Raw genomic sequence first — 14,707 nt, 5'->3', positions numbered from 1 at the left:
TAATAAATGAACAGAAAATATAATCATAAAAAGTTTATTCAAAATCGAAAGCAAAACAATATTTTTATTGTTCGTGATAATTTATAAAACAGAAATATAAATTTAAACGAACAGAAAATATTATAAAATGTTTATTCAAAATCAAAAGCAAAACGATATTTTTATTGTTTGTGATAATTTTTAAAACAATCTTCTACGCAAAGGGCTGGCTTCTCAAGACAGATTGGACAGAAATAACGCGTTTCTCGGCGTTTTTTAGCTTTGGTACAAATTCGACATGGCTTTGTCAGATGTTGTTTTTTCTGAGTAGATGGGATACTCTGTAAATAGTGGAGCTTCTGCAATTTAATTTTTTTTGAAACTGGTTGAATCTCTTCTCCAATCAACGCTTCGACGAATGCTTCTCTAAACTTTATAAGTTTTATTTTAGAAGAAGTTGCTTTTTGAAAGAGTTTGTGCGCATTATGTATATATATTTCTATAATATGTAATGCAACCTTTTTGGGCCATCCAATAGTCTTTCTTAGAGCTGTGTAGTACGATAGCATTTGATCTGATCGTCAATGCCAGACATTCCATGATTATAATCTCGAATTATATTCGGTTTCATCGAACATTTTCCATTGCGATTGAACACCTCTACCATTTCAACAACGTGCATGTTTGAAATGGTAAGGACTTCTCGTTTGTCTTTCCATTTACATACAGTAACAGGACCATTTCGCTGCCAAATAAACTCCCCCATCCTCACCAAAAATTTTGTCAGATTCTGAATCACTTAGATTAGTGTAGTAATCAAGTTGTTTTTTAGTTAGTGGTCTTTTCTTATCCATTTTGGGATATTTATAATTTGATTATAAAAATAAATAAAAAATAACACTCTCAAAAAAGACGTAAATGTGATGTGCTTGCCTCTATATCTGATTTATTACTAATGAATTTAGACGCACATCTCCGATTGGCTGTAGCGAAGTGACAGGACGAATCGTGTCTGTGCACGAATTAACTCGTAGTTTGGCTTTAGCGAAGAGCTTTCTGTTACATAAGCCAACTACGAGATAATTCGTAATACTTTTATTTTAAGAAAAACACATTCTATATGCTATTTGATTATTACTATATACTCTGATTAGAGTTTTTAATAATATAATATAATTAAATTAAGTTGGCGTTTTACAACAGAATCCTAAAAAGTCACGTGGCAGTCAACGTGTTAACAAAGTATGAAGGGCTATCTAGTTTGGGCATTTACGCTGAGGTAACCAAGCGCCAGCGCACCCCCCATCAGCAACACTACTAAACTGATAGCTAAAAAATCAGCCGCATTAGCAGGGATAAAAAATCCAAAAAATATGAACCATGAGATTATTGTATCGGCAATTAAAAATCCTGACGAGCCTGTTCCCACCCCGGAGGAGACACTAGAGCTCTTACGCAGCCACGTGGACCCCAAGCAACTAGGAATAAAGATTAAAACTATCAGACCCCTATCGGAAGGAGATATAAAAATTCAAGTATTGGAAGATAAAGACTTACAGGTATTAAAGCATGCGGTGCAAAAGGAGGATGCCCTGACTGACAAGATAAAGCTAGTCGAGAAGGGAAAAAAATCACCAAAAATAATCCTATATAATGTCCCAACGGACTCAGAGGAGCAGGATCTATTAAAAGATATCTACAATCAGAATACAAAACTCCAGGAGGGAATCAGTGAACAAGAGTTCCTTGAATCTACCAAGATTTCACACAGTTTCCACCCAAAGGGAGGGAACCATAGGACCCACACAGTCCTAAGCGTGAGACCGGATATCCGGAATAAATTTATGCAGCAAGGCAGAATTTATCTGGGGTGGTGTTCGATAGTTATAGACGACTACATAGACATCACCAGATGCTACAACTGTACTGGCTTCGGGCACACCTCCTACAGGTGCACGGAACGACAAAGGTGCACCCACTGTACAAAGAAACATAAATTCAAAGAATGCCCAAACCTGGAGAAGGACCCAATATGCTCAAATTGTAAGAAGCATAATAAAACAGTGCCAGAAAACAAGGCCCTTCCTACAGACCATAACGCCTTCGATAAAGGCTGCCCGTTATTACAGAGGTATAAGGCTTACCAAATCAGAACAATAAATTATGAATAATGTCTCCGTCTTATCTTGTTGTTGGTTCTGGCCTCTCGCACCCACTTATGGAGGACAAACAACAGGGAAGTAACAAGAATAATCTCAAAATCCTGCAAATTAATTTACAACGCTCTAAGGCTGCCTCCTCTGAGGCCCTGCATCAGGCTCTTATAGAGGATATCGACATCCTTGCTGTTCAGGAGCCCTATGTGGCAAGCGGGAGGGTGGCCATGCTTGGTGCTGGTAAGGTTCTCACCCCCCCCAGCAACAACAACAGGATAAAGACCGGCATTGTAATCTACAACAAAGGACTCACGGTACAAGTGGTGACTCAATTCTCTAACTACTACTACACTACTGTTAGGGTGGACACCCCTAGGGACCCCTTTTACTTAATCAGTTTCTACTGCTCGCCCGATGAGGACCTTAAACCACCGTTGGAAACCCTCAGTCAGACCCTGGACCTACTGAAGGGCAACCGTGTGCTCCTGATGGGTGACTTTAACGCCAAGTCTCACCTTTGGCACAGTCCGGTGGAGGACCCTAGGGGCTATCTCCTCTGTGAGTTTATGGCTGTTTTTGACTTGTCCTCTCTGAACGTCAGCCCGCTCCCAACCTGCTCCGCCAGCGGGGGCAGGAGCTGGGTTGATGTCTGTCTGGGGAACCCTGGTATGCTTGACCTGGAAGTACATTGTAGTACTATGGACCTCATCTCAGCCAGCGACCACAATTACATCCTGACAACGGTAAAACACAGTAAATCTACCCACGAGTACAATATCACGAATAACACCAACTGGGAGATGTTCCATAACAACATTACTAACCTCTGGAGGCCGCCTGCGTTAATTTCCTTGGACTCCATGGCTGCACTTGACGAAGTCATAAGCAACCTCACCAATACCATCCACGAGGCCATGTTCCTCTCTACAAAAATCAGAGTTAGGAAAAGGAATGCCCCATGGTGGGATGCCGAACTAGCAAATAAGCGTAAGGAAGTAAGAAGGAGTAAACGCAGGTTTAGGAAGGAGAGTGACCCTAACAGTAAGGAATGCAAAAGAAAGGAATATATGAACTGCTACAGGCAATATAAGCTGTTAATAAATAATAAAAGGACGGAGTCTTGGCGTAATTTTTGTACTGACAAAAGCGGTGATAATCCCTGGGCGACCCCATATTATACAGTGAGGAAGAAAGGTAAGGCTAGCTCTATCCCCCCACCATAGACAAGGGGCAGGGAAACTTTACCACCTCCATAGAAGAGACCTGTCAATGCATCTTCGATGCACTTTTCCCTCACGACGATCCAGCAAAAGACACTCAGTACCACAAAGCCATTAGGAATAAGATCAGTAACTATCATACTGGTTACAATGATAGGCCTTTCACTGCCACTGAAATCTGGAATGAAGCAAAAAAGATCAAAAGGAATAAAGCACCGGGACCGGACTTCATCACTTGGCAGGCTGCAAAGGAAGCTGTATACGCACTCCCCACCACCTTCCTCCTCATCTTCAACAAGTGTCTGGATATTGGCTACTTCCCCAACTGTTGGAAGAGAGCCTCAGTAAAACTTATCCCTAAAGATTCCCGCAAGACTCCGAAAATCCCATCTGACTTCCGCCCAATCGCTCTACTGTCCTTCTTTGGGAAAATATTGGACTCCCTTATCACAAACAGGGTGAAGCACCACCTAGACTCCATTAACTTCTTCCACCCGCTCCAGTTCGGTTTCAGGACAGGTAAGAACACCGTTAGTGCCTTAGACAATCTCATCGATTATATCACCACTGCCAAGAAAGAGAACAAACACACCCTCCTGGTCGCCATTGATTTTAAAGGCGCTTTCGACCATGCTTGGTGGCCGGAAATCCTCCACCAGCTTGGGGAAGCTAATTGTCCTGATAATATCCATAAGCTTATAGGCAGCTACCTCAAGGACAGATGCGTCACCTACTACCACAGCAATAGAATCATCTACACCAGGGCTGTTAATAGGGGATGCCCACAGGGCTCCAAGTCTGGCCCTATCATGTGGAACATCCTCTATAATGGGCTACTTCACCTTCAAACTGGTAAGCCCCTGAATGCCATGATTCAGGGCTATGCGGACGACACGGTGATCGTGTTGTCTCACGCAAATCAAGGTGTCCTGCAGGATCATATGAATGAGATTCTAACGCAAGTCCACGAGTGGAGTAAAAGGGTCAACCTTATCATAAACTATGGTAAGTGTAACTGTATTCTCTTCCCAAGAGGCAACCCTTTGTGCAAGCCTCCGGCAGTAAACATCAGTAACTCCAGGATTAAATACAGCACAACCATCAAATATCTGGGCCTCCTTCTTGATCACAAGCTACTATGGAAGGATCACATACAGGAAGCTTACAACAAGGCGCATGCAGTTAGTCACGCCTTGGCTACTATAGCCAAAAACAAGTGGGGTCTCAAGTACAAAGCCAGGCGTGCCACCTATCAAGCTGTCACGCAGCAGATAGTTGCCTATGGTTGTGAGGTTTGGGGGCACAGGATCAATACGTACCACACCAGAAGGAAACTCCTTTCCCTTCAGAGGCTGGCAGCCCTTTACACAGCCAGGGCTTACAGGACGGCGCCTACTGACGGGCTACTGGTGCTTTCCAACCTCACACCCATTGACCTCTACATCACGGAGAGGTATGTCCTCCATATGATCAAGAGGTTAGGTAGGAATAACATCACACAAGAGCAGTTCTGGAATAGGACCAAGAACCTTGTGGAGGGGGACACTATCCCCAACATCATCAAACTAATCAGTGATAGGGGCATGGACATCACTGACGCAAGCATCTATCACCCAGCATTCAACCCACGATACAGCATCACCATGGATAATAACATACCCAACAACAGTGACTACAACATTTACACGGACGGCTCCCACTCTGCAGATGGCACGGGTGGCGCCTTTGTCGTTCTAGACCGTAAGGAGAGGACAACTTATCAACAGTACTTCAAGTTGGAAAGTTACTGTACCATCAACCAAGCGGAATCCTTAGCTCTGCTCAAAGCACTTCAGCACATTAATAACAAGAACCACATCTACAACTATGATCATAAAAGCATAGCTATTCACACTGACAGCAGAGTCATACTGCATCAGGTTCACAACAGGAACTCCAAACTCCCCATTATCAAGAACATTCTCCACGAACTGGATACCACCAGCTGCCCCTCGCTCGTGCTCCGATGGGTCAGGGGTCATAGCGGTGTAAAAGGTAATGTTCAAGCGGACCTGTTGGCTAAAAAAGCTATTACGAACCTCAACAACTGTGCCTACAATAGGATCCCGCAGTGCTGGGTCTCTAGGCAGCTGCACTCCTATATAATCGACCAGTGGGAATACAAATGGACGAGTAGTACAACCGGGAGGACCGTGTTCCAGTTCATCCCCTCCGTCAAGAAAAGGCTACACTACCACCATCTTGTCCCCACCTACGAACTTACCCAGCTCATTACGGGCCATGGTAATATGGGAAGCTACCTTGTTCGCTTCCTAAATAAAGGAAACGGCCTGTGCTCCTGTTCATCCATGACTTGGGAAGATAGTAATCACATTCTCTATGACTGTCCTAACTATGATAGGGAGAGAAGAACTCTCATTGCCGCAGCTTGTGAAGAAACCATCCCTTGGCCTTGTAAGCCGGACAATCTCATCAGTAATAAAAATCTTTATAGTGCCCTCGATAAGTATGTGAAAGATATTAAAATCTTTTCGTGAGCTTGGGCCATCCCCTGTGCTCTCGGCCCTCTTGTACTCTACGGTTTCCTATTTCCTTCCCTCCTCTGTGAAGGTTTTCCTTGTTTCCTGCCCTTCCTGCCACTGTGTATTGGTACTGTATCGGCATTGCCTTCTTCTTCGCGCTACCCAGTGTAATCGCGTCTCCCTACGCGGGTCTGGGCCATTTTCTGTTCCCTCGGCCCCATCGGTTCCTGTTTGTTCCGGGTAGTTGGTGCCTTGCCAGCGCGGCTGTTCTCCTACCCGCTCAACCCCTTAGGGCTTTTTGTTCCTTTCTAGCCAGTCCGCATGGCACTGGTATTTAGAGCCTCACGCGTACTTTTGTTTTTATTTTGTATTCTTGTCGGGATATCAATGTAACCTGTTTCATTGTGTTCTTTTGTATTTATTTTGTGTTCATTTAACGGCCCCGATGCCGGCATCATGGGATCCCATTCCTCTTTCCCTCCACCCCCTTTATCCCCACCCCACCCCTCTAACCCCACCCCTCTCTTCACGCTATTACCCTCTCCTCCTCCGGCTATGCCAAATGGTTCGGCCTTATCTTGTCTTGAAAATGTCTTCAAATGTACCTGTTTATTTATATACTACTTTTGTTAATTCTAATTAAATTTGTTAAAATTTAATTAGAATTAACAATAGTAGTATATAAATAAAATTACAGAATGAACTTGAATGAACGTAAGAAGCAGCAATGTTATTTTACAGCCAAGAACTGAACAATGCACATGCCAGTTTTACTGTGTTGGAACAAACCTAATATTTGCCAGAAATATTTGCAAGTTAGAATTTTAAAAGTACATTTTCTGTCACTCTTAGCCATGGGGATAAGTTTGGGTGGGGGTGTGAAGTTAGTCTTTAACCATTAAAATAAAATACTTGCAAATACTTTTATAAATTTATTTTGTTCCATCATAATTTCACAATTTCTACGAAAACCAACCAGACAGTTTAATAATTAATTCGGACCATGAATTTAAAAATCGGCTTATCCGATTGAAAACTGGCCTGGTGGCAACACTAGACACAGTAAAGACACTTGCTCCACTCTCTAGAAATGCTGCCAGCAGCACACAGTAGATGCATAAAGTTAGGCTACAAGGGGCAGTCAAAAAACCCATACATCCTGTATCAAATCACATTTGTGCAATACAGGTTAAATTAGAAAATGCCCTTCGTAGGAGTCTCGATTTGTATCGAAGTTTGCACCTGCACCAGGAAAAAAAGATATGGTGGCAGAATTTTATTACTGCTTTGTAGCTACTGATATCAAAGGACATGAAAAGAACTCTTTTAAGTGTCTCTACTGGTTTGATATAGTCTTTTCACTGTATTATGACTATACTCTTGCACTGCAAGTTAAATATGCATGTGTCAACATGTGTTTCCGTTGCTGCAACATTAACAGTATCACTATGCCGGTTGCCAACGTATAGGTATTAGGTACTAATACAGACAACTGTTCTCATAAAAAAAATATAGTTCTATTTTTATAAATATAGTAGAGCATTGATTATCCAAATCAATTGGGGACTGGGGTTGTTTTGAAAATCAGTTTATTGGATAATTGATTATATACGAAAAAATATATTAATCTATCCCATGTTGAAATTTTTCTCTGTAACGTATCGCTTTGTGTTGAATTTTCGATGATGTTAAGCCTAACGTGAATTTTTTAATATAATAATCATGGCTATTGTATTATTAAAAATTATCGTTATTTTGCACAAAAATTAAATACATTGAAAAATATGAAAACAAAAAAAATTATAGTTTGGAAGTTAATCTAGTATCAAAAACATTTGGATGCAGAAACAAGTTACATACCTTACATAAAGTAGGTCTACAGTTAAAGAAAAAAAGTCCAAAATTGTCTTTTGCTTCACAGCTGACACTCATTTTTTTCCCACTGAATCCCACACACATTGGATAGTAATTGGATAGCATAACATTCTTCTTGCTGTTCTAACCACTTTGGAGCTGTCTCACGGCAGTGAAAAGCTTCCTCGTTGGATGATCTTTTTTCAGCACAGTTAGTGTCGTTAGGCTCTTCCTCATCCTTGCAAGGGTCTTGGTCGTCAATGACACTGGCAATGATTTCATCGTCCGACAATATCCGATAACCAGGGTCATCAACATCACACTGGAGCCAGTTTTCAATGTTTTCCTTGTCGCTTTCTTCAAATCCAGAACATTCCTTAATTAGCTCAAACAGTTGTTTTACAAATTGGCTGTCTTGTGGCTCTTCAGCTGCAGCGATAGACTCATCCAATGGTAGGCGCTTATTCCAAGCTGCAGCAAGTGTAGTGTCCTTGATAGTAGCCCAAGCTTCTGTTGCCATGTACTCTACATAGCATCCTTCAAGTTAATTTCAGCGTACACTTGCTGAATTGTTTTTTTACATTCTTTCTGATTATTACCATATGCAACAATACCTTTCTGTAATATTGTTTGAAGCTTTCAAATACCCCTTGGACCATCGGTTGGAGGATTGAAGTAATGTTGGGAGGCAAGTAAACAACTTTAAACTTTCCGTTTTCTCTTTCTAGTGAAATGTTTGAGGGATGACTTGTGGCGTTATCAGTCAACAACAAAACATTTACAGTTTAAAGCTGACGCTTTTTGACTTCAGGGATAAATACAGTGTCATACCATTCTATAAAAATGGTTGTATCCATCCATGAATTCTTTTGACTTTTGTAGGCCACCAGCAATTTTTTTATTCCTTTAAAGCACTATGGATTTTTAGACTTTCCTACAATTAGCAAAGGTAGCCTGTGCGTTCCAGTAACATTTCTGCATACCATAACAGTGATGCGTGATTTGCTTGCCTTAAAACCAGGTGCTGACATTTCATTCTAAGAAACTAGGGTTTTTGTTGGCGTTTTCTTCCAGTACAAACCAGTTTCATCTGCATTGTAAACATTGGTTTTTTTGTAACAATCCTTATCAATCATGTTTTTAAAAGACTTTTTCTAACGTTCAGCTGATTCAGTATCGGCCAACAATTTTTCACCCTGGAGGTCCAATTCCCTAATTCCATGCCTAGATTTGAAATGCATAAGCCAGCCATCAGTTTCTTTTTAAAATCGGCATTACCCCCTAGTTTCTTGTTCATTTCAAGAGTTTTTTTGCAAATCAAAGGGCCACTTATTGGTTGTCCTTGGCTACGTACCTGCATGAACCATGTGTAAACTGCAGTGTCCAAATCCTGGTTTTCTGCCATTTTCATCGTTTTTCTGTGCAAGATTCCGTCTTCACTGTCAAGTACACTCACAAATTTTTTAATGGCATCACTGTTCTTTTTGATGTCCAATATTGTGGCATTTCAACTCCATATCTCCGAGCTAAGCTTGATCCACTAGCAACACACTTCAACTAATCTATTAATTTAAGTTTACCGGAATCATTGAGAAAAACGCTTTTACATTTAGCCACCATTGCAAACAGTACAACAACTACAGCATGATCTGTTAGAAGTGTGAAATTCACAGATCCAAAATTAATGTATCTGATGGAAATGGATTTCAATTCAGCATGACACACATCCCGACACACAGTCCTCAAAAAAACATCACACAAAAGTGCCAGTGCTGTCATCTAAAACACACACACCAACAAAAATAATATTGGAGTAGCCCAAGATATAGCCAAAGACTGCCGTGCCACAGCACTAGCAGAAATTGAAATTTGCCAACTGGAAAGCTTTTGGTTAATTAACGTTTCAGTTGATCGACATTCAGATAATCAACGCTCTACTGTAATATAATTTCATTTCACTATTTTACTGGCACCAGATACTTGTTGAAGAAAAGCCTTATATTTTTTATCATCAAATAAATTTCTGTCATAATTTGGCTATGGGAGTGCAATGGATGTCTCAACTGAAATGGTGCCATTGGGCATTCCGCCACCAAGGTCATAGACCTTGATTCCACGAGGTACACTAGTCGTCTCTGTAAAGCTTGTGAGCTCTTTTATAATACAGCATAAAGTTGTACCCATTGTTAGAGGCCTAGACTGATTGTGTATATACATACCTGTCATATATACTGCGCTAATTTCATAACTATGTCTTTGAATTTGGCAACCCTAAAAAATTCTATCGCAACCCGCGGGTTGCACATCACTAATCTAGTAAGTCCTAGAGTTTTTCCAACTTTTCAATTCCAAACTGTTCTTGATATCAAATGGAAAAAACAACAATACATGAGATAAAACAAATCATCACCACTAAACCCGATACATTATAAAGCTACACACCAACCAATGCCAAATATCAGGCTAGAAATGGCTATAATACAGTAGAGAGTCGTTAATCCGAATCAATTGGGGACAGGGGTTGTTTGGATTAGTGATTTGTTCGGATAACCGATTATGTACAAAAAAATATATTAACCTGTCCGATGTTCAAATTTTTCTCCGTTGCGTGTCGCTTCGTGTTGAATTTTCGTCGATCTTAAGCCTAACGAAAAGTTTTATAATAATAGTATTGAGGCTATTGTATCATTAAAAATTATTTCTTTATTTTGTACAAACAAAATATATATATTGAAGAATATAAAAACATGAAAATTATACTTTAGAAGTAAATCTAGTATCAAAAACGTTCAATTCAGCACAACAGAGTCCGACTGAAAATCGTTCAGATAACCGGCAATTTGGATTACGGGGGTTCGGATTAACGACTCTCTACTGTATTAAAAATTTATAGGACAATTATTTAATTAAAATTATAATTATTAAATTTATCAAGAGATGGCACCTAACACCTAACTCTAGTGCCAAATTATCTTATAAATTATTAATGTTAAAGTCATTTCTAGCCTGATAATATTCAACATTGGTTGGTGTGTAGATAAAACCAACTGATAAAGGGTAATAATAAGCCTGAAATGTACTGTACATACATATTGGTTTAATATAATCTCAGTGAACTTTCCAATTGAAAACTGTGGTCTGACAAGTCCTACAAATTGATAGCAAATTCAAAAGTAGCTATTAAGAATATTAATAGCAGTTAAGTATTAATACTTGTTACTCAGCCTTGAGCCACCACTGATTTTCAAAAAAGAAAAATTGTCATGTTGGTTAACATTCAAGATGACAAACTTAATTTATAAGTTTAAAATTTTGAAATAAAATACATAATACAAATTAATATTATAGAATTAGAAAATGCAAATCCTTCATGTAGAAATAGTGAGAAAGATAGTAAATGTAAATTTAACAGTCATAACTTTCTCGCATTCAGTTTTTTTCTCTGTCATTAAGTAGTAAAATTTAACGCCGTGTCCTCAAAATTGGTATTTGCATTTTCTTTTTGAAAACTACAACTCAATTATGATATTTATATTATTTCATAAAAGTTCTTATCAAAAAACAGCATATGTAATACTTACATATTACCTCTGCTGGAAAAGTGTGTATGGTGTTTCATATTCATAAGCATTGGTATATTTTTGGATTCAGACAAAAATTATACCATACATGACACTTTTAGAATTGAAATATAGAAGAAAGAAAATTATTGTGATTTAATAACAATATTTTAAAATGTTTTATCTCACCTTTTCAAATTTTCCATATAAATCCATTAATTTTAAATCAATTTCTTCCCATTTACTCATAGCAAGTACTTGTAAAATCTGGGCCACTTGCATTAAATTAAATCTGGCAATATGACTTATAGGAGCATCAGTTATACCATATGGTTCTGGAGTAACAATTGCAGGACAAATGAAAAATGCAAATATTAAATCAGCACACATAGCACCTACTTCTCTAACTTCAACTTTTTTAGCTTTCATAACAAGATTAAACATCTGTCTAACTAGCCATGATAGTGACTGTGGGAAACAATACATGTTATTCTGAATACCTTCAATAAAGTTTTTTGTCAACTTCACTAATTTATCAATTGTCCAGCTTCGATATCTTTGTAAATTAGCCAAATATTCCTGAGTTCCTTCTTTTCCAAAATGACGAAGTCTTTCTTGGGGAGGAAATCTCACTACTGCTTTATCGGGGTCGATATCTAAAAACAAATCGTCTTCCATCAGCAAGTGCATTATCGGTTCGTGTAAAGCTCCAGTAAGAAACAATTTGGCAGAAAACAGACTCTCGCTAAATGTTTTATAAACACGACCGAACGCACAGGACCCGTGTCTTAGTAATCTCCGAGGATTTTCGCTAGTTGCAAGTTGTAAAGCCATTAACTCTTTCAATAATCTCAAAACATAAATTTCGTCTTCGGGAATAATGTTATTTCCATAAATAGCAGACATTATTATATGAACTATATTCTGCATTTGTTCTATATTTATTTTTTCCCCTATAGACAAACACATTGCTATTAATTTTGGATCTTCTCGAAACTGTTGCAAAAATTCTGAGTAAGCACCATCTTGATTTCCTAGAGTTTTGTAAGAATCTATAAAGTTAACTCTTTCTAATGCATTAGCATATTGGCAACATGCTGCCGGATGAGAATCAACTCGAGAAAGTATTAAATTCTCCAAATTTATTCTTTGTTGTTTAGCTATCCACGAAAGATGATAAAGGTGTTCGACAGTTTTCATAACCTAAAATTTAAAAAACTGAAATGAATATTTGTGATATTTAGCATTCAAGTTTGCTGAGACTTCATCAAACAAATTCTTACAATCATCATAAATAATGTAAAATATATAATAAAATTATATTTTAATAATTGTTACAATAATTTTTAATGAGTTATCATAAATTTATAAACTACTTTTAATCATAAAAAATATTTAATATATAAATAATGACAATTTCATAGTTATCAGTGCTTCTACTGTGTTTTAAGTTAAAAAAAAAAAAAGAAAGTTGAACTAGAAAAAATAATTAGAATAAGTAGAACAAATTTAAAATGCAAAATTATGGCTTAGAGAGAAATGTTCAATAAAATATCACAACAAAAGCAATCTACAGTATAATCAATAAAATGTCATCTTATTAACAATAAAAAGGAAAATAGAGTTTATTTCGTATGCACACAGATTTTATTTTTAAATGCAAAAATTTCCTACTTAATTCCAAAAACATCAAACAAAGGAAACAAAATACTACACTCCTCAAAAGTGAAATTGCAACACCACAAAGGAATTCTCATAGCCACATGCAAATTGCAGGACCAGTAAAAGTGACAGATATGCAAATGGGTGCCATGTGACCTGACACCTGTGCAAAAGTTTGCACAGGTGTCAGGTCACATGGCACCCAGTTTTGGGCAAGAAAGACCAGCAGCTGGCTCAAATTATAAAAGTTATTGGCAGTCGAACTTCTGAAGAAGATTAGATAATGCTTTTGAACACCACCAATTAATGGCTACTGAATGAGACTTTATCCTGGATTGGCATGACCTGGATTTGTTGTTGCCACACTAGCCAAGCACCTTCCAGCAAAGTGTGATATGATGGACACAGGGACATCTGCAAATATGCTGAAAAAGAGTGGATCACACCAGTGCATGACAGCATATAGACTGGTAGATTCATTAAATGGCCAGTCAGGACACACATGTCACAGCACGTGACATCTGAAGCCACCTGTGCATCTGTGACTATCCAAACCATTCACAACAGGCTGTATGAAGTTCAACTGTATGCATAACAATTGACAACTGGAATGCAATTAACTGCTTGATACAGAACTGCATGCCTAGTGTGGTGGTGTTGTCATCACAATTGGATCACTAAACTTTTTGGTTGTACTATAGATTACCACCTATGGAATTTCGGGACTGAGTATATATTTGAACTCAGGGGACAAGACGTGTTCAACAGTATCCTACTTTTGGACCGGAGACAAAAAATAAGAAAGTTGTCATACTTTTTAATGCTATCATGCAGATGGCAACGTAGTTGCTAGTATCGTCATCTTGTGGTAAAGTCTGCAAACCACGATGTCAGACTATGGTCATGTCCCAGAGAGATAGGTTAGGTTTGTTAAACAAGCCGCAATAGCAGCATGTAGTACTAACCGACCGCGAGCAATAGCGAACGTGTCGGCAGCTGAGGGGCCGTAGCCCCGAGGTCGAGGAGTGCGAGGTGTGCAAAAAGGACTTAACTCACACTGCAGACGATCAGTGTGCTCATGGATCAACATCTGCCTCTGTTGAAGGTATATATGGCCGACTTGCCAGACTGCCTGTTAAACACATGATAGGCTTAGCAGAGAGAGCGACGCGACTCCCGATCATCACGCGATCGCCAAAAAAAGTATGATAACTTTTTTATTTTTCATTTCCGGTCCAAAAGTAAAGTATCATTGAACCCATCTCGGTCCCCTCAGTTCAGATATATACTCAAAGTCCCGAAATTCCATAGGTAGTAAGTAATCTATAGTATCCCCAACTTTTTTATTTTATTCTAATGCCCTACACTAAGTGTTTAGCTTGAGGAAAAAAGGAAAGGAGAAGGGGAGAGGAAAAAAAACAGAGGAGGATGAGGAGATAGAAAGAAGAGAAAGAAAAGATCCCTCTTAGCGATATACATAAGGTTACGACTCCCTCTAAGTTTAATGCTGGTGTGCAGATTTTAGGCTGTAAGGCCATGGGTCTAAAAAAAAAACCTGAGTTGTAGAATACACTAATAACTAGTGCTGCTACATATAAGCTAGACAGAATAAAGTTTAATGCCTAAAATTAAGGTAAAGGCTTCAAACTAATACTAAAATAATACAAAAACTAAGCTAGCAAGCCCTGTAAGAAGCAGAATAACCTAACTGGAACAACTAGGAGAAACAGTGAATGTATCATTACCTTAAATTT

General features: G+C 38.7%; 1 protein-coding gene across 6 annotated transcripts in view; it reads right to left on the bottom strand.

The window, feature by feature from the left end:
- Window positions 1–14,707, bottom strand: part of Gapvd1 (GTPase activating protein and VPS9 domains 1) — a 259,607-nt gene that overhangs the window by 229,241 nt on the left and 15,659 nt on the right. For all 6 annotated transcript variants that reach the window (XR_010881386.1, XM_067275441.1, XM_067275443.1 and 3 more), the window contains exon 3: window positions 11,481–12,494. Coding sequence is in view for 5 of the 6 variants with exons in the window: in XM_067275441.1 (XP_067131542.1) it covers window positions 11,481–12,494 (1,014 nt within the window). In the remaining variant the exon portion in view is untranslated. The remainder of the gene's footprint in view (window positions 1–11,480; window positions 12,495–14,707) is intronic.

Source organism: Centruroides vittatus, unplaced genomic scaffold (assembly GCF_030686945.1).
Source record: "Centruroides vittatus isolate TY-2023 unplaced genomic scaffold, ASM3068694v2 contig_620, whole genome shotgun sequence".
Taxonomy (NCBI): domain Eukaryota; kingdom Metazoa; phylum Arthropoda; class Arachnida; order Scorpiones; family Buthidae; genus Centruroides; species Centruroides vittatus.
Note: the sequence above shows the minus strand (reverse complement) of the source record. Positions and strands in the feature narration are given on the sequence as shown.